Source organism: Tiliqua scincoides, chromosome 2 (genome assembly GCF_035046505.1).
Source record: "Tiliqua scincoides isolate rTilSci1 chromosome 2, rTilSci1.hap2, whole genome shotgun sequence".
Lineage (NCBI taxonomy): Eukaryota > Metazoa > Chordata > Lepidosauria > Squamata > Scincidae > Tiliqua > Tiliqua scincoides.
In genome coordinates this window covers 99,472,105-99,493,424 of record NC_089822.1, presented here as the reverse complement: position 1 = coordinate 99,493,424, position 21,320 = coordinate 99,472,105, and the positions used below count along the sequence as shown (strand labels likewise).

General features: G+C 41.0%; 1 protein-coding gene across 1 annotated transcript in view; it reads right to left on the bottom strand.

The window, feature by feature from the left end:
• Nucleotides 1-1,227: 1,227 nt before the first annotated feature.
• WRN (WRN RecQ like helicase) overlaps nucleotides 1,228-21,320 on the bottom strand; it is a 69,561-nt gene continuing 49,468 nt past the window's right edge. Inside the window, exons 27-36 of the mRNA XM_066615108.1 lie at nucleotides 20,204-20,280; nucleotides 18,768-18,867; nucleotides 17,980-18,092; nucleotides 15,530-15,644; nucleotides 14,706-14,837; nucleotides 9,484-9,646; nucleotides 8,101-8,324; nucleotides 4,747-4,839; nucleotides 3,178-3,327; nucleotides 1,228-1,899 (exon numbers count right to left, since the gene is read on the bottom strand). Coding sequence (XP_066471205.1) covers nucleotides 1,777-1,899; nucleotides 3,178-3,327; nucleotides 4,747-4,839; nucleotides 8,101-8,324; nucleotides 9,484-9,646; nucleotides 14,706-14,837; nucleotides 15,530-15,644; nucleotides 17,980-18,092; nucleotides 18,768-18,867; nucleotides 20,204-20,280 — 1,290 coding nt within the window. The 3' untranslated portion in view covers nucleotides 1,228-1,776. The remainder of the gene's footprint in view (nucleotides 1,900-3,177; nucleotides 3,328-4,746; nucleotides 4,840-8,100; nucleotides 8,325-9,483; nucleotides 9,647-14,705; nucleotides 14,838-15,529; nucleotides 15,645-17,979; nucleotides 18,093-18,767; nucleotides 18,868-20,203; nucleotides 20,281-21,320) is intronic.

Genomic DNA, 21,320 nt, shown 5'->3' with positions numbered 1-21,320 from the left:
CCACAGTCACAAGCAGGACTAACCTCAGCAGGACAAACTCTCAGGGGGAAGCTCCCACCTCTTGCAGCTGGTTGCAAATCCTACAAGTTGAAACATACATGTAGACTGCTTGCCACATTTTATCCTTGTGATGAGCAATTAGAATGCTCATATGTATTCCAAAACTCTTCTGCTGCTGCTTTAGCAAATCTTATTTTCATAGATCTTGCAGTCAATACCAACAGAAGTTTAAAAAAAAGCCCAAGTTCTACTGTATGTGTTTCCATAAAGGCCTTTTTAAATAAAGTTTAATTAAGTTTCATTTTTGCATTAAGATTCTAGTATTTTTCTGCAAAGCAATGCGCTTTCTGCCTAATAGGATAACACAGTAGTTCCTAAACTTTTTAGCATTGGGACTCAGGTAAAAATAAGTTTCACTTTACCAGCTTACAAGCCTCTGTGGCAATAATGGCGACTGGGCAGCCATGCTTCCCCCCAACCCCAGTTGCAGGTTGTTTAACTCTTGATGCTTGTCCATGAGAAAAAAAATGGCACAAGTCAATCAGATACAGCAATTAAGTGGAACTTATTTTTATTGCACCATGTTTTCAACTATTATTTATATGCTGCCTTTCTGCCTTATAAGTTAAATGCCCATGAACTATTTAGGGAATAAAAGGGAAGAGAGAAAAAGTCAGATTAACAGCCCAATCCTAAACTGCACTGGCTTAGGCTGCATGGCCTGCACTGCATCCAAAGCAGCTTATGAGGTGGCCAACCTCCTCCCTGCCACCACCTGGTGCAAACCTACCTCTGCAGGGTCAGAATCCAGCCCAGTTGAGCTTGTGCAGACCTCTGGCCCAGCTAGCTCTTAAATAGGCACAAACATGCCTTAAGGCAAATTTGCAGCATTCTAGAGCTCAGCAGGGATTGCTGCACGGGCCCAACAGTAGGTCTGGATTGTGCCATTAGTGTGTTAATGTGTAAAGGGAGAGAAAAATAAATAAAAGAGTCAGGCTTGTATTCTAAAATGCAATTGTTTAAGATCTACTGGAAATTCTTTAATGTCAGTACTGCAGATTTTCTTTAAACATCTGCTTCTCATTGGAAACTAAATCATGATATACATAACTACAGAGAAGAAAACAGCAAATTTTAATTATAAATACATTTAATTTTAAACTTTAAAAGTGCCAAAATTAACTGAAATTAAAGAAAATAATGTTAATAGTAAAGCAACATGTTAATTTACAAATATATCACAAAACCCTGCTTTGGGGTATATTTTTACATATTAATTGTCTGTTTATAAAAAAACACATAAAGAACAACTTTATGCAATTGTAGACCTCCTGATGTCAACAGTACAGTTGAGGAAGTGTGAGATGATACTGGACTTCAGCTGTTCTTGAAAGTGTATTCAGACAGGGTCCTTTTCCCCAGGTTGTCAGAGAACATGCTGATGTTCAAACACAAGTTTAAACAAACTCTGCAACACAGTATGATCTAACAACCATTGATCATTTTTTCTTCTGCCATTTCCTTTCCTTGAGCTCATGTTTTGGAGTTTGGCATAACTTGTCTATGAACCAAATAATGAATAAAAATAAAGAGCAGGGACTATTTAAGTCCCTATTCAGCCATGGTTTTACATGGAAACAAAGCAACACGGATTTCTCCCTAAAGTTCTGTATGTAAAAGAAGAGCTGTTTATATATTGTACAGCCCATTCCAGTCAGACTGAATGAAGTGGGTAAATTAACTCCAAAATATCAATCCAGGATTTATATATAAAGTTCAGCCAAAAAGACCTTTGCTTCCACTGCCTTTGGATTTCTTGGAAGTACTAGCATGAGGAACAGTTCCCTTTGAAGTTCCAAACCACTCTGGTAATTTCCTCTTTGAAGACTGAGGTAAGGTCTATAAAGGGGAGAAAACCAAACATTTTCTTTTGCACACAGTCTTGCACTCACACAATCAACTATTTGGATTCTTACCAGTCTGACTGTTGACTGGAACATGACACCAAGGAATAGTGACTCCCCTAAGGTTTTCCTGTTAGCTTCTTCAACAAATGGAATTTGAATCCAGATCTCCCCAGGTCCATTGCACTACAGCAGCATTGTTTGCCATTTTTATGAGACCTTCTCTGAGTGAACTGTGGCATGCCATCTTGTGTGTACCTTGACAAACCTCATCTGAAGCTCCTTAAGGAAGCTTTTGCTGTATCAGTCCTAGAAGATCTCTCAGCTCTCTCACCTTGAGATATGGATAGGACTGTGAAGTTGATAGGCCATTGCAAGAGAATTCAGTCTTGGAAGGAATGTCCAAGTGCACAGTGTTCTATTTATGTTCTGTTTAAAGAAGGCAGCAACATTGGGTCTATTCCATTGTATCATCTCAGTAATACTAAGATTGAAAATATTCATAATGGATGTTGAAGGGGTGCTTAGCTCTTCCCCATCCTACTGATTTACCTCTGAATCTCCCTGCCCTGTCAGAGTTCTATAATGACGTTTACTTCAAACACAGGCATGGAACACAAGTGAGGGTAAAAATGAAGTGTTAAAGCCCCCTTCCACTTTTTCACTGAATATCATCCCCTCTTGTGGATGTTGTGCAGTGGAAAAAGAAACACTGGGCTAACCTGGTATGCTTTATAACTGGTAGCTTAGAGACTGATCAAAGGATACACAGTAAGCTTCATGCCCAAATAAGGATGTGAACCTGAGTTTCTTCAGTCCAACACTTCATCCATTGTACCACTTTGGCAATTGTTCCTCATCTCTCAGAAACCTTCCCTGTAGCATGCCATCCTGTTCCTCATCCTGCTGAATGGGTTTATGAGTTTGATGTGGAAGAGTCTAGGAAGCCTCTTTCCCAAATTCGTTTGTAACTTTTCCCCAGTAGTTTAGAAATAGAAACTTCTACTAGAGAAAAAACTGTCACATGATGGAGCCCAAATCAAATGCTATTCTAAAATGAACCTGGAACCGTGAACATCTTTGATTACACTGACAGAGAAACTGGTGCTAAGATGCTTGATATATAATGGCATTCTAAGTGTCTAGTTATCAAAAAACGAAATAAGATACATTCCATGTCTATAGCAGCATCTTGTTTATAAAACATACCAAACACTTTTAGATGATCAAGTTTGCCTACACTTTTAGCAGATTACCTATGGACCACAATTACCTGTAACTGAGAATCAGTAAATAGATCTTCCTCCTCAGGGCTGAGCGAAGGCTGATTCCATGAGGCCAATTTAATGGAGCACTGATGGTCCTGGATGGCCTGTTTAGCATCAAGCTGCTGCTCTTCACTACTGCTCGTTCTGTTCTGTACCTTTGAAAGAAGGAAAAATAGTTACAAGCATTACTCTGCTAACCAGCTGAACAAGAAACATTCCTTGAAGAGGATATATTTTAATATAAAAATCAAGATCAATCATGGCATTTTATTTTATTCATTTATTAAATTTTTATTCTTCCAAGGGCTTCATGGTGCCATACATGGTTTAAATTCTCTCACACTCATTTTATTTTCATAACTACCATGTGAAGTTAGTTTCAGTTAAGAGATAGTGAGCAGACCAAAAGTTATCCAAGGAACTTCTTGGCTGAGTAGGTCTCCCTAGTCATAGTCCAACAAGTCTACCCATTATACCTAGTTCTAAGACACACATTACTTATCTGCTTTGAAAATGATAACTTATATGATCAAACATAGATCTTTTGAATGTCAATCATGCACCAGCGCACCAGTGCACTCATGTCACCACTTACAGTGACATTTGATTTTTCACAGTTGAATGTGTGAACTAACTCCACTGAAAAGCACTGTGTTTTGAAACAAAACAAGGTGATATGAAAGTCAAAAAGTCTCATCTACAAACATGTGGCACTAGCCTTTACTAATCTCTGTGAGTCTGAATTCCCCTAAACATATACTTCAGATTTATGTATTGGAACGTCTCTGTATTATCTTGGCTCTACAAGCAATACAGATAACTGAAGTTCACATTTTGTTGAGGTAATTGGGTGTGTGATGGGCTTTGGGAGAAAACAACACCTGCATCAAGATCTGTGACAAATACATTACAAGTACATTAAAAAATGGAACCCTTTTCTACAGGGACAAAATGACAAAAAGTAGCCTCAATTTACAGAACTATTAGATATGAATTTGAAGGAACAAAAAGTTAATCCATATGTCTTCCACATATCTTATCCTTCCATGGCAATACAAGTCTTTTATACATTGTGATATTTTCTACTTTTAAATGTCTAATTTCTGCTAACAGAATTAGATGCCAAAAACAAAGGTATGTAGATGTCCTGTGGAAAAAGATGTATTTCTATTATCTAGATACTGAAATCATTGGAACCGAACACAGTGGAGTCCCATCCCATCCCCCCAGTTTCATATGAGCTAATGGAACAACTGAATGAGGTGGAAAGTCTTCAGATCAGAGGCATACCACCATCCTCAGCAGAGAACAAATTCAAGAGGAACTTACCTCAAGGATCTTACACGAGAAAGTCCTTCCAATTATGACAGATTCTCCCATAGCCCAAGTCTTTAGTAAGGTTGTCCTCTAGCCCATCCAGACTTATGGTATATTTTCTTTAGGCAGATTCTCCCCACCCATCATACTCCATCTACAGAGTTTAACAGGGGCTAGCAGCAGAGAACTGTTACATGGCTATTTAAGGGTGCCTGCAATTCCAGCATGCACCAAGTTAGAATTTAACAGATAGTTACCAAAAATGAAAGATCTGTACATGTCACATCTTGCTTTATACTTTCACTGGACTCAGAATTAGGTTTCTGTATATCTAGTGTGACTGAATCCCCCTGAAAAAGAAACAATAGTTCTATTAATATATTTGCTGTGCACCGGAGACCTTTTGCAGGTAAAAAGGCATTAATACTTAAAGGAACATATTTTAGTTCTCCTGTTAAAATATACATGACAGAAGGTTTTTTTGCAAACAGCATCTCACCGAAGAGAAGAGAAAAATTTCTAACTGATCATTCATACACATCTGCTATATTTAAAAAGTCTTTAAATCCCAAATATAATGAAATAAACCTTTTCTAATATGTAAATGATTTTTCTTATGCAGGTACTGTATCCACAAGAATGAATGCTATCCCAACAAAATTAGAATTTTTGTCCAGCAGTCAGAATTGGCCATATCAAGGGGTTAATTGGAGTCCCCACTTTCTACCACTAGATGCTGCTATGGTGCCATGCTTTTAGACGAAAATAATTATTTCTACATTGTGACCCTGCTATTCCATGCTTTCTCCAAGCAGCTCAAGGAGGCAAACCTTGAGGATGGCCATTTTATCACCATAATAACCTTGTGAGATGGGTTAGGCAGAGAATGTGAGTGGTTCAAGGTCACTCAGTGACCAACAAGACTGAGATGGAATTTCAGCTCTTCCTGTCTAAGCCTAGCACTCTAAACTATTATATCATTCTGGCTCTAGTTTGTTGTTTAACAGATACATACAGTAATGTTCATAATCCTAACTAGATGGTCCCTAGCTTACTTTTCCCATTTCCCTTGCGGTTGAGCAAGTGAGTACTCCTCCCTGAGCTCCAAATGAAACTGGTCACTCAGGTGACTAATAGTGAACAACCCTACATCCTATGGACTGCGAAAAGTATAATTTTGCTTTTATGTTCTCATCAAGGTACCTGATGGAAAAAGTGGAACCCACCTGGTCACTTCATCCCACCCCCTTGACCTAGATGAGTAGTTCCCAACTTTAGGAGCCCACGAACCACTGAGACAAAAATTGTAATCTTTGTGGACCACATGCAATCCCTCAGCCACACTTCCCTGCATACAAAAACTACAATTTGTAATTATTGGAGAAGACTTATAAGTTTTATTATTTATAGAGAAAATTTATGGGTTGCTGCTTTTATAGCTGACTGTAGCTGTGGACAGCCCATTCTCTGCCCTCTTTGGTAAGCTGAGAGCACCACCAGAGCATGGAACTGCTGCAGAGAACCACCAGAGCTTCATGAGACGCTGGAAGTGATCAAAGTTGATCTTTTTCTTCTGAGAACTTGCGGACCACTTCTCAGGGTCTCATGGGAACCAGTGATCTAGATGGGCAGGTTTGATTGCCCACTTGTTAAGCACATGCCAATCCTGGAAAGGGTCTAGCCATCCAGGTCAGGAAAAGAAGACTGAGTATACAGGCACATGTGTTTTCTCACTCTCTCTCTAGTAATTAAGTTTCACATAGACACAAGAGGATGCTTGCAAAGTATTGGGGGCTGCTGGTTGATGGAGTCTGCCTGCAGCAGCTTTTAGGCTATGGAACTGGCACAGAAGCTTTATGGGGAGTTAAGTGTCCAAAAATACAGAAAATTGGGCAAAAAAAGTAAAAGAAAAAACAGGAGAGAATCATTATATAGGGGAATCTTTAAAAAAAACAACCACAAGTTTTCAAATCAATCTCTCCAATCAATTCACCTTAATAAAAAATGAAAAATAAAAACTGAAAATTAAAAACATCCAACATTAAGAATGGACCCTTTCCTCCTAACAAGCAGTGCCAGCTTTTGTGTATCAAATTTGCTTACATCATTTCAATAGCTCAGCATTTTTCAAACTCTCTAGAAGTTTGCACCGCTGTAAGTCCTTGCGGGGGCAGGGGGAGGCAGCGGGAGCAAGACAGCAACATGATCTCCAGGATCATGCCGCTCAGGAGGGCTGCAGGGACTGGGATGCTCTCACCAGTCCCTGCAGCAGCTGTCCTGGGGAGCTGGGAGCCCTGAGCGAGTGTCTGCAGGGCTCCCCAGCCACTTTGAAGTGAAAGTGGACAGACTGCACTCCACTTCCGGTTTTGCTGAAGTGGAGCACGATCGCTCCACTTCAGTGAAAGCGGGGCCCTGGTAGACGCTCACGCAGGGCTCCCCACACCCCAGGATGGCTGCTGCAGGGACTGGTGAGTGCATCCCAATCCCTGCAGCCCCATGAGCGACGCAATCCTGGGGATCACGTTGCTGCCTCCTCCCTGCCTCCCCCTTGCCCCTGCCCCTTAAGGGGAGATGTCAGGGCCTTCAGGCTGGGGCGTCACAACACCCCATTTTGAAAACCACTGCAATAGCTCAAAAGACTTGAAGAGTGAGGTCAAGGGTGAAGTACTGAAGGGTGAGGTCAAGCCAATGCTACAGGAAGGCAAATAGCAGCAAAGGCAGGAAATTGTCTGAAAACACAGAGGAGTAGCCCAGTAGTTCACTCAGCACTGAATTGTCCAGATGGAGATATTTTTCCAGAAGTTAAGCTTTGGAAAAATATAGCAGGCAGTGGCACAGGATTGGCTCTTTAGAATCACCTGACTCCCAGGATCAAATCTGTAATTATTGGAGGAAATTGATTTATTATTTACAGAGAAAATTTGTGGGTTGCCGCTTTTGTGGATTCACAAGTGGATTCCAGTCTGTTGTGTTTGAATCTCTGTTTGAAACGCCTGCCGATTCCTTCATCGACCAGCAGCCCCAGTGGAGCAAGAAGCAGAAAAGTCGTATTTGACCTGCAGGTTGACTGACAGAATTATGAAGAAAATCAAAACAGTAACACAACATATCGTTCATACTGTGTCAATTCCATCTACAAGAAGAAACGAGTGGTGGAAGAAGTTCTGCTCAACACTGTTCCTCCTCAAGGAGAACTTAAAACCAGCCTGTTGTAGTCAGTAGCATAGCTAGAAGGGTGTGTCACAGTGCTAAGTTTTGCAAGTGCCTGAATGCACTGTGCAAGTGGCCTCTCCCCCTACCCTTCAGAGACATTATGGGAAGCTACAGCAAAACAGAGGAGACACCGGAATGGTTCCAAGGGGAGGGGCCGCTTGCACGGCGTGTTCAGGCACCTGCAAAACTTGGCACTCTGACCGCCCCTCTAGCTACACTACTGTTTGTAATGAACCTACTGCAAGAGCTACTGGCTCTTAAGGCACAGTGAGAATAAGTAAAAAAAACTACTGATCAAAGAACCAAACAGAAAACTGAAAAGTCAAACTTGATTGCAGTTTTTTGATCCCATCTTGCAAGAGTAGGCTCACATTCCTTTATTATGAATGCTTACAAACCTTTGTTTCAATCCATAGAATTTTGTTCCTGTTCTTCAGTGAGGACTCTGTACTTGGCTGTAGACATCCAGATTTTTGAAGTGGTCCTTGATTCTCTGAATCATTCTGCAAGTCCAGTTGCTGACTTCTAGATGCTTTCTCCAGCAGTGCAATAGTCATTCTAATAAGGTACAATTCAGTGTTTGCAGGGAGAAGTGCTCTAATAGCTTGCATTCTTGACAGATCTTGTAAGGGAAAAAATGTTACTGTAAGGAACATTTTGTGAGGTAGAAGTTGTACTTGTTTTCAAATTCATAGTTCTGTTGGTTTTCTGCTGCACCCTCACCCCCTGACTTTGACTCAGCCTTGACTCACAGATAGATTCAGCATTAGGCAACAATCTGATCAGGACAGATTAACAGAAGCAGCATTTCCTTTTCCCAACCACATTGCTTGAGGTAGATGGCAAAGGCCAGGCTGAGAAATGGTAAAGTGCTCAGAGTCTCTCAGACCACCTTGTGGATTAGCAGAGATGTCAACCTGAGTGTCTCATGACCAAAGAAAGACTCTAGCTGCTGCATCACACTGATCAGATAAAAATTATTGTACACCAGTTCATTTCCTGGACCATTCAGGAACAATTCACAGCTTGTTTCTCTAGCTAGATAAAACTGCCTCATCATAACAGAGCGAAGTGGTCCAGCTATCCTGTGAAACTTAGTGAACATTATATTAGTTTTAGTTTTAAAAATCTCTCAAACAAGTTCCCCCCCAGGCAATAAAGCTAAAATATCTCCTGTTGCAGTCATAGACAAAGATGTTGTTTATATGGGCAGGAAGATCTTTGCCCTTTCTTCTTCCAAAAACTCTAAAACACTAATTTAGGAAGGAAAAAAAATGTTTTATAAGCACAAGGAAGTGGTGTTGCTCCCATCGATTGTTTCCAATCTCAGAAGAATTAGATGGTGAATCTGCCATATCCCAAGTCAAATCATTGGAACATGTAGGCCAGTTCCAAGTCTGGCTGTAGCTCTTCAAGGCTCCCTGAGTTCCTTTTAACCAAAAATGCCAGGAATTGAGATGTCACATGTCAAAGCCAGATCACAAGAATTCTGCATATTTAAATAAGATTCAAGGACCTGCAGTTCCAAGTTCCACAGATGGAATACTTGTCTTGTTTCTCTTTTAAAGCCAATAAAGCATTTTTTCCCAGAAACACAGACATTTTTATTATGAGGTACACTCCATACTGCTCCATTACATTTCAAACATTATTAGATGTTGCATATCTTTGCATGGGAATGGACTTCTTTCAAAAAAAGTGAATAATGGCAGTTATTTGCATCTTCCGTATTTCAGCAACTCCACCAGTTAAAGGCTACAGAGTTGCGCCGAACATCTCACCTGAGTTGATGGGAGGAGTTTTGATGACTTTAGTGATCATCTCTTGTATCTCAGGAGTCAGACCAGCACGTTCCAAATTGACTGGGTAGCCAGCTTTCAGAGCTTGGGATAAATGCGTGCCAACTACTGTAAGAGGTAAAGATCGACTTTCACTTATACTCCTCTGGGGAAACAAGAAGATAAGAGATCAGAGGAGACCAATAAGCCTGACCTCTGCTAGTTAGAGAGCCAAACTTTATCCCTGAAATGTATTTCTTAAAAAACAAAAATGACGAAATATTGTTTGTTAACAGGCTCAGGACTGCTTCACGCATTACATTTTCACTGCATACTTAAAAACATTTTGAGTGAAGGAAACAATCATGTTCCATCATGTGAACACAAGGCAGCCAGGCTGCTGCTGTGTAACACATGGAATGACCATCAGATATAAATGGTATGTACAAAAAATGGTGTGCACATGACCAAACACAAACGACAATGCAGATGACCTTATTACTATTGAAACTATTGCCATTGATCTTCAACTGGTGAGTTGAAGGCAATGTAAGTTGCCATCATGTTCTCTGCCCATTCTTTCTTTGCTGCTGATTGGAAGAAGGTAGCAGGATTGTAAAAAAAAGTCAGGGAGACAGGGATGAGAACAAATCTAAAACACAGCTTACTGGGTGCTTGCAAAAATCCTGGTACACCTGCATGAGAAGGAAAGCAGCAAAACACTGGCATGAAAGAGAGGGGCAAGAGGCAAAAACAAAAGGAAAATGGTAAAACAAAAATCCCATGCTGAAGGTTGGAGATTGAGGGTGATTCCAGGTCCGAAATGCTGAAAACCATTCATTTATGTCCAGTGAGTCTCATTTTCCAAAAGTTCACAAGCAAGTCTGAACAGTCGCTTCTGAGAGGATATTCTTCAAGTCACCAGTAAAGCCAAGAGGCTCACCACTTAGGGTCCTGGAATCATGCCAATATCATCTCTCTCTCTTCTCTGAGCAAGGGTATTTGCTTCAGGAAGGGTGTATGATCATGAGACTATGTGACATACAGCTAGGAGTATGATCTGTGGGCCAAGAAGTTCCTAGTTCAAATCTCACTTTGTTATTGATTAACTAGATGTGTTAAGCAAGCTGTCTGCAATAATATTACTAATCTGCCTTACAGGGTTGCTGTAATGATTACACAGGCCTACAAAATTGAGGGTCAGAAAAGTTTTTCCCAAACTTTATGGTGGTTTGATATGAATTTGGGGTGCTGATTCTAAAAATGGCATCCATTTTCCTCAAGAGGAAGCTGCTTGAACCATTCACTAATGAGGCTATACTATATCTCCAAAACTAGGCGTGACAGGGCAAAATGGATGCCATTTTTGGAATTGGCACCCCAAATATACCCAGGAATTGGTGTAACGTTTAAGGAAGCAAAATGTGTGTTGGCCTGTGCTATTATAACACATTTCAAGAATTTGTATGGATCCATTATTAATAGCTTAATAAAGCTCTGTGCCTCCATACACTGTGCCTCCATACACTGTGAATAAAGATGCTCAACATTTTTAGGATAGACTGTACAATGGTTTGCCACAAGAGGTGTCATGAGTTTGACAATAGTGGTCAATATTAAAAATGGAAGCAGGCATGTAAATGTATACAAGGCCACTACAAAAAATAAGAGGAGCTTCAACACAGACACTTCATAAAATCATGACTCATAATCAGGTCCGACCTAAAGTAGTTCTCTGGAACTACATGTTATAATAAATGTGGGGCTGCCACTAAAAATGGCAGACTTGTGCGTCAGGTTCTCCTGCTCTATAATGTGCAGAAAGACATACTTGTGCCCCAGTGCCAATGCTGTACATTTCCCTGCTGGCTGCTGCTAGCAGAAAGATGCACAGTATGGAGATGCAACCACACAGGAAAAATTTTGCATGTTTTACAAGGAGATAATTCAACACAGGGCTGCCATTTTTGGCAGCATACTCATGTTTATTGAACCTCATGCCATAACAATACATAGTTCCACAGGGAAAGAGCTGTATGATAATGTTTATGTTCTAATGTACATGGTCATTTCAACTAGCACTGAATATAGCAGCCTTGAACAACTTGTTATCCACCAACCCAAACACAGCCCACTAGTCACTTATCACTACTGTTGCACAACCAGGCAAGTCACGAAAGCAGATCTGCCAAGTCTCTGGTGCATATTGTACATGGCATTTGGCTACATAGGTCACAAATGTGGAAAACATCAATACTGATGCATCAAATAATGTTGGAACAAAAAACAAAAAGGCTAAATGGTTGACTATATTGTTGTAAATCAGTATAGAAGTAGAGACATATTGAAAGGGGAGGCCTTACTGAAACAAGTTGTGTATTACATACTAAAAGGTAAACTACTGGATATGTCTTTTAACTTTTCCATATGAAATATACTGAGATCTCTCATATACTGTCTATGTGCACTTTGACAATTATTTTCTTCCAATAAAGATGGCTATATGTTATGTTTGCTGACTTTCTACCAGACAGTAGACACCAGGGTGCACACTATAATCAATAGTTATTTGATCCAAGGCATCAAATTACCTAACACTAATTGTATTATTGCTCCTTGTTAATTAGTCCTTGGGCACTTTAAATTTGTTGGCTACCTAACAAGAAACACTCCAGGGAGGAGGGAGTCGAGCAGGAAGCAAACCCAGCACCATTGCACAGAAGTACTTGGTAACAAATAAGTGTAACAAAATATAGGAGTCCGCCAAAAGGGGGGGTAGAAGGGGGCACTTTTTAGTAAGAGTTTTGGCAGTGGGGAAAGTGCCCTTTTTGGATCTTACTGGGGAGTGCTCCAAAAGAGGACAAAAGTGTTTGCCCATTCCGAGTGGAGCCAGTGCTGATCCTGGAAGCAACACATTTTCACTCTCAACTGGCTTTGTTCGCCCTAAGTCAGTGTTTCTTAAACAGTGGCACAGGTACCATCAATGGTACTTGAGGTGGTGTCTGGTGGTACTCATGGGACCCCTAGGCACCTGGCTGCCTGGCCATAAACAGCAGTAGGAGGCTTGGCTAGGCGGACAGAGCTCCAAAGCAGGCTTTTTTGCACTCAAAAGAGTCCTGCCGTCCATCCTGAACCTCTTACTGGTGTTTGTCACATCACATCTGGCCTTCCAACCTGGACGTAACTGGTGATGTCATCACCAGTTACTTCTGATGGTACTTCAAATAGGTGGACCATGTGAAGCAGTATGGTGGAGGACAAACATTGAGAAACACTGCCCTAAGTAACATCATTACATAGTCAAATCGGTTTGGCTACACAGTGCAATTCTGCCATCACACTTACTAAATTATCCCTGTTTGGCTGAGGTTGCACATATGACTGTTCCCAAGAAGATGGGAACAGAAATTATGTTATCAAAGCAACAGCAGAGGGGGAAATGATGGTAGCAAAGGAATGAGAAAAGGTGAACATTATTTAGGGTGTTTTCAGTTTCCCCTGCTACAAAACACAAAAAGATAAGCATTCAGCATGGCCCTAATAAAGTTTACATTTTTAAACCATTTATAAAATATAGCATTTTAACTGTAAAATGAACAATTCTATGGTCCTATAAAGATTATCAACATTGTAATGACAAGTTCTGACAAGGCAAAGTTGACTTTGTAAGATACATCAGTGTATCTTTGTAAGATACATCTCATATTGTATATGTTTGTTAGCCCTGAGATGCTTCATTGTTTCAACAACCGTCTAGCATGGCCAAGAATTATGTATTGTAGGGTTTTTCAAACTGTGGGTCAGGACCCACCAGATGCGTCATGAGCCAATTTCAGGTGGGTTCCCATTGATCCCATATCTGTGGATTCATTTATCTGCTGATTGGGTCTGTGCCCCCCTGCACACACCCCCTCCGGAGGAAAGTGGAGCTCTGCTCCCCTCGCCTCTAGAGGATCCTCTGAACCCAAGAATAAAAAAAAGCTACTTTCTGTTTCTCTGTGAAACTGGAAGCCACGTTTTAAATGCCTTATAAGGCATTGGGAGGCCAGAGGAATCCCTGGAGGGCTTCCCTGGACCTTTTAATGCCTTAAAAAGGCAATTAAAGAGTCACTTCCCATTTTAAGGAGAAACTAGAGGTAGCTTTTTTTTTTTAACTCCTGGGCTCAGAGGACCCTCTGGAGGTGAGGGGAGCAGAGTTCCCCTCGCCTCCAGGGTGTGCGTTCACCATTGTCCGCAGTTTCAGTTAACCACGGGGGGGGGGGGGTTTCCAGAACAGAACCCTGGCAGATACTAGGGCACACCTGCATTTTATTTTTAATATGTTAGACTTGATGTGCAGTAGCCAGTTCCCTGTGGTGCAATTTCACTTGAGTCTACATGTGCTTTTGCAGCCATGCGGATAGGGCAGAATGCATGGGTCTCTTCCACTTGATTGCCAGCCTATCATGAGTGTGGATAACAATCTGCACCTATGCAGAAGCAAATTTGTAAAGAGGAAGCTTGTACTGCCAGATAAGCAACACTTGAAAGTAAAACTTTATTTACGGCCCAATCCTATGGGCCATTTACAACAGCAGGATGGGTGTCCAGCTGGCATAAAAGGCCCTGTGACGGCATGAAGATTGCACTACTACTAAGCTATTTGAGGCACAAGAGCAGGAAGGCTGGCACAGGGGAATAGTTCATGGCAGGGAAGGGGTGGGTAAGGGATTGAACCAGGAGGCATATTAAAAGGAGAGGGTGAATTTGTGGCAATGACTTTTGCCAGATTCTATCTTCCATTATCCAACCCAACACTCCCCAGCTCTCCTTAGACTTGTGATAGCAAAATGGCTGGTGTAGGTCTGAGGAGACCCATAGATGAAAATGCAAGCCTACCAGGAAGAAAATTTTACTTACCTCCTGCAGGCTGTCCCATCATGACTCCCCCCCCCCCCCCACAGCATGCAGCACAAGCTCTGTTGGTGCAGCTGCATGCTAATAATATGTTGGGGGATAGTATTGGGTGGATAGTCCAATATCATGTCTGACAATTTGTTAATCACATTTTCAAGTCTGAGTTCTTCCCAAACCACAGAACCTGCCAAACCTTGTGGTCTATACATGAGATATGGCATGAAGGTAACCTGGTGTCCCTTTATCCCTCGAAATAAAATTACCTGTATAGGACATAATCCACTAAAGTAGCATAACTATAGCCCATAACTGGAGATTCAAGAGCTTACCAAGGACATATTCTTTTCTTGAAATAATGTATAAGTGATTTCTTCTGATTTGGCTAGAGCACTGCATCCACCATTCCTCTGAAGATCTATTTGAGGTTGATCTCTTGACCCAGTAGTCTTCAAGACATTTACCTATACAACAATAAGCAAGGCTGGGGGAAAATATGTCACCTAAAAGTGTCACAACCTAAACAAATCATGTTAAAGGCTGAATAGCACTAGGAATTTTTTCTTTTTCCAAATTACACAATGTTTTAGAGATAAACCACTGGTGGCTAGGTCCCAAAATGGTAAAAAATATATTTCCTATGTTGCATATTGCATTAAAAGTGTTCACAAGTTTGGGCTTTTAATTCTGTATGTACGAGAAACAAATGTGCTCTTCATTTCTCTTATGAATGTATTCCAAAAGTGTATTTTCATTTGGCAGAATTTACCTTGGATCTAAGAGAGAAAAGTACAGAAGAAGAATGAATTCTAGGAGAAGTTGCTAGATTTTTCTGACAGGCCTGGTATTTTGTGACTTACACTTTGTCACAGGTAAAATATATGAACAGCCCTATCTTCGTATGAATTCATCTAATGCCAATTAAAGGCAGAATATATTTTAATTTGAGGCTCACTTTTGCCTACAAACTACTATAGGAGTAGCATGCCTTGCGTGCTAAGTTTGGGTTAGTCTTCCGAGACTGAAGGATGCCGACAACACTGACAATCTTTAGCTTTTCATGCAAAAAATTACTGCGACCATGACAGACATATCACCTTTCTTGGGGCAAAAATTTAGGGATGCTGGGGTGGAGAGAAATTTAATTTCATCTGACCTGTAAATTGTTTGCTTCGCAGAATTCCTTTATTATGCACAGGAGAGGAGTCAACATGGTAGATTTTGCTTCAGAAACACCATCAATTTTTTTAACATTTTCCACAGTTGTAGGCCTAAAGAAAACATTGAAGACAGATTGTGATTCAATGACTTGGTTGTTATGCATTAAGTATATGCAGATAACTCCAGTTTTATCAATCCCACAAATTACTACCCTCAATGGTAGTAATTCATTATATAACTTCTCTCAAAGCTCTTGCACTGGAAATCTACTGTTCTTGGACAGCTGTATTGCATCATTCTTGTTTTTAACTTCTCAACTGTAGGCAGATGAAAGGTTCCCCCCCTCAAAAAAAAAAAGTTAAGTGATGTGAGGCAGTCCTCATTTTCATATTATAAAATTAAATAATTCTGGCTAAAATTTGAAGTATCTTATAAAACAAGAAGAACAAAAAACATTTTTACCTTATAAAGCCCCATAAAATTAATGTCTATTCATATGCATTAATGAAAAATTTATAATTTAAACACAAAGATAGTTACTCCTTTTTTTTAAAGCAACAAGTTGTCTGCTGGTTTTCATTCTCTAACCTTAATAGTACTGGGCAATTTATAGCGCAATTCTATACATGTTTACTCAGAAGCAAGTACCATTCTGTTCAATGAGGCTTAGTCCTAGGTAAGGGTGTACAGCAGGGGTGCTCATTATGTCGATCGCGAGCTACCAGTCGATCTCGAGGTGAAATGAGTCGATCGCAGGCTTCTCTCCCGTCCACGAATCCCTAGGAGTGAGCTCCTGGCAGGCTTGTGAGCCCAGGGAGGGAGCCCAGGGAGCCTAGGGAGTAAGCCTAGGGAGCCCAGGGAGTGAGCACCTGGCAGGCTCCTCCCTGGGAGAGGAGCCGATGGCAGGCTTTTCTCCCGTCCACGCATCCCTGGGAGTGAGCCCCATTGACTCTACTGGGGCTGACTTACCTTTCCCCTGTTTTTGCACTGGTATGTATGGAGATCTGCCCCCCCCCCCAACTTCCATCTGTTGGTTCTGTGTGCAAGGGGTTTTGCACTGGTCTTGCTGTGATGTCTATACAGAGATCTTCCCTCCCCCACACCTTTCCCCTGTTTTTGCACTGGTCTGTATAGAGATCTGCTCCCCCTCCCCCCCCACTTGTACTGGAATCCAGGAAGATCTGGTGAGGAGGTAGATGTGATGTCAGCAGTTTAAGGGTAAGGCCTGGGCATCCAGCAGAGTGTGCTGCACAGCTGCAGCCGCTTGAAGGCAATAGGGCCCTCAGGGTTATAAGAGCACCTGAGGCAGGAAGGGCTCCACTTATTTATATGAGTCAGCCTTTTCCTACATGAAGATCATTAAGTCCAAGTACCATTCCACCATGACTGATGAACATTTGGAAGTGTGCTTGAGGCTGGCTGTCAGCAGCTACTGTCCGGACTATGCATCCTTGGCTAATTCACTTCAGTGCAAGTCATCAAAGTAAACTCAAGTAATTACAAAAAATGTTTATAGTTAATTATGTTGTGTTGTGCAATATTGGCTCATGCGGTTATGCAAGGTACACCAACATACATTGTACACATAAATGTTATATGCTATGATGGCACGAACATTGTAAAAGAACTCTGGTAGATCTCCGGGCCTTGCTGGGTTTCAAAGTAGCTCTCCAGCCAAAAAAGTGTGAGCACCCCTGGTGTACAGGATTGCAGCTTTAATCAGATATACCACATGTCAAACCTTAATAACCATTCTAGCATGGACACTGGATCTGTTTTTTTCTTCAGTTGTAACTTATTGTTATCCTGGCAGCATAGAAAAGGCGCATTATAATTTCTTAAGCCATCTGTGTTACTCTTTGTCTTAACAGAACAGAGCAATTCTTTGCAAGTTTACTCAGAAGTCACTTCCTATTCCCCACCCCCACTGGACACATTAGCAAAAATTAAAAGCCATCAGCTTAATAGCGCAATCCTATTCTTTCCTAGTGCTAGCAACTGCTGCGCTGTCCCAGAGTGCCACAGGTGTGCCGTAAAGCATGTCTGCAGCATCCAGCAAGTAGGCTGTGCCAGCAGGAAGGCCTGTGCTGTCTCACCAAAGCTGCATCCTAGAGCAGCACCCAACAGAGCAGATAAGTTCCAAGTAGTGCAGGGGCGGGGAGAGGGAAGAACAGGGGCAGTTCAGGCCTGGGGGTGGGATCAGTGACACTGGCCTACACTGCATCCTATTCCCCCTCCTGGGCCTAAAAGCCCTATACAGGGCTTCTTAGAATTCCACCAGCAACTTTGCTTGCGCAGATCCAAGTTGCCCCATAGTGCAGGCTGGGGCTCAACATGAGACCTCCAACCTGCTGAAAGTGCTGGAAATAGCTTCGGCCATCTGGCCCTGCTGCGTCAACACTGGTTGGGCTGCAGGTTTAGTAATTTAAATTGAAAAAGACTTACCTTATCTTGGTCATATCAACCAGCACTTTGTTTGTTGCAAGTAAAACTGGCGGGATGTCCTTCTCATTAGCTAGTTGCTGTCTGGCTGAAACTAATTTACCATACAGTGCTGTCTGTTAAAGACAAAAACATTATTTTTATTAAAAATTATTATTTTTAATAATTTTATGTGAATGAGTCACATTTGATGATATTGATGGAGACAAACCAAGTACATATTGGTAAACACTGTAGGTGTAATGTTTATAGTCACTTATTAAAAACTTGTTGTTTGATTTAAAAGATGCCCTCAAGTAAGTGCATTTGTTAAATTCTTTCAGTATTTTTAAAACTATACTTACAAAAGCCACAGAAGGCAAGCACTATCTGAGAAGTGATATTCTCCCTACTGTTTCATTTAGGAGGCAATGTTTCTTTTAAGATGGTATTTATAGATGGGAGTAGTTATGTTTAGATACCATGGAATGTTCACTTTACTGAATATAATATTGTGCAATTTTCTTGTACACATATTAAAAAGTTAAGTTTGACTTTTTCAGATCCTGATTGGTAGAAATCACTTAAAACTGTTTCACAGTTTGGAAGCCACAGAAATTGTGGTTAACAAGCAAAGAAGCTTTGAATTCCACCAGGTGTATGAAGAAAGAAGGAAAAGGGAGGGAGGAGGAGAGAGAAAGAGACCATGCAAGCACCTGGTTTGTTTGTGATCCAAGAAATTATTGTTTCTTTCCACCATTTTATCCAGGACATAAAATCAACTACTGAATCACTTCAAATGACCTACCAACCTGCAATTCCTTCTCTCTTGGAGATTCCTCCTCTCTTGGAGCAGGTTTTATAGAATTCAAGAAAATAGGAAGTGGTTCAGCTGGCAACTGGAATGTGGAACTATCAAAGAAAAAATAATTCTAATTTTTGTTCAGCCATTATTGCCTTATACCTGATTAAAAAAAAAATGTACTCTTCAAATATCATGCTTGACCTGTAAGTCCCTGCAAATTTTACTGGTCAAGAAGCTAAAAATCTAGAGCCCTACCATATTGTGCAATCCATGTGAGTCTATCCTATGGTACAGGAATCACAAGTTACATAAGCAGAAGGAGGGACCTGATTGTGGTTTAGATTCAGGTCCACACTCCTGCCTGCCTTTCTCATGCTGTGCTGCTGCCTGTTTCCACATTCAGTAGACAAGAGATAAACATCCTACCAAGACATCACAATCTGCTTATTGCTGAAGCTGTAATTAGTAGATCAAGCAAGCTAAAGTTTTGATGCTTAATCAGAAAGAACATATTTCAAAAATTTGGAGCTGCAGTTGATGATTTTTTTAGATCATTTTGGTTCTGTTGCATTACTGTGACATGAAATGAAAAGAATCTTCATGATACCATTTATCATTGGAAGGAAAAGGCAACATTTGCTTATTCGGGTTATATTACACTTTCTTCCATCTCTCATAATGCAGCTATTCTGAACTTTTAGTAATATGCATCTATTTAGTTGATAAACATTTAAAAAGCAGATTAACCCATTAAGTCTACAATCCTATGCACATTTAGGAGTAAGTCAAATTGAACTCAGTGTGACTTACTTCTGAGTAGACATGCATAGGAAAATGCAAAAAATGCTTTTTTGTTTTAAATTGAATAACCCATTTGTTGCCCAACCAGCAGCATAGGTGGGTGCCCTGGAACCTGATCACACAACATCACACAATATTGCAACATCACTTCTAGGTTCTCCCAGAAGAGGAGGATGCAGCAGCCATGCAATCTGACCGCCACCCCCCATTCCTCCTCCTTTGGTTGTTCAATGAGTGCCTTCAAAGGAGGAAGAAGGGGCAACTGAGCAATCCCACCGCCATCACTGTTTAGCGTTTCAGCAGCTTCCGGACTGGAAGCTGCCAAAACACTAAGCAGCAGTAGTGCAAAGAAGGGGGATGTGAAGAAGGAGAAGGAAGGGGAGTGGTGAGGCAGTTGTGCTGCCACCACCTCCTTTCTCACATCCCTCTTCTTTGTGCTGCCACCTTAGTGTTTCTACATGATCCCTGACTGGGATCCAAAAGCTAAGAGGTGGGGGCCGCCATCTTGGCTGGGCCTCATGTGACACTCCTGCTTGCTATGCCACTGTGCCCAACCAATTTCTTCTCCCAAGAAATGATATGGTAACTGGAAAAAGAAACATGGAGATACGGAAAGGCAAAAAATAACTTTAGGAATCCCACCTTTTATCTGACAGAATACTCTCTCCGGAGACTTTACGTGCTTCTTTATAGGAAAACATTTCATGCAAAGATGTCCGCTTCAATAACACAAAATCATAACAGAAAATTAATACGCATTTCAAAATTTGCTTGAACAAATATCAATAGTAAGAGGCTCTTTTACTTTTTAAAATAGCAGCACTAATTTTCAAGGGGTAGCATTCCCTGAAGCAAGGACTTTTAGAGCAAAGCAACTTTGGGTGCTATCCAGAGTTTAACTGAATAAATCTCATTCCAATAACACTTTTAGTATCAGAAAATCCTTAATAGAATACTGTTTGGAGCATTATGAAGCTAAAAACAAACTGCTTTCAAACCTTCCTAACTTCGGGAAATCCTTTCAATATAGACTTATCTACCGTGGAACCCCTGTGAATAGTAGAAGATGTTGGGAAGAGTGCCAACATTGTGTTCTCTCTTTCTCTCTCTCTCTGCATGCACACTATGTTGGATCCACCCAAGAATGCACCATAGAACATGTGAAACATTCCTAGGGGACTGTGTACTGCAAGAAGACATTGACAGTTGGCAAGCTGTCTTTCAAGGAAGCCTGTATATTATTACCAACATTCTCACTGAGGAACCCCAGGATTCTTCAGAATATTGCTTGAAAACTATTGCTCTAAACCAGTCAGCAGAAAAGTATTCCATTCTTTGTGCTCCAATATAAACAAACAAAATGTCTCAGTGAAAATAAAGTTAAGTTGTTAATCTGGCACACATCTAGGACCACCCTACCCTAGTACTAAACAGAGAATAGTGATAATGGAAATCATGAGATACATGTATCTGTTGAATGCATTTTAGACACCACATAATTTTTTCCACCACCATGCAAAAACAGAGGAACAAACAAGATCTATAGCCCACAATTTTGCAGCACCATACTTCATGGACCACTGAAGTTTGATTGCAAGTAGCTTCAGATTTCAAAGTACAGCCTGGACCATCTTGGGTGGCATTCTACAAGGGTAGAGGTTATGCCTAGTGGTCCAGATATGACCCTGCTGCTCCATGACATATAGCCTCTGCTTGCCTAGAAGCTCATCAAAATAAGCTACTGACTTTGACTAGATAA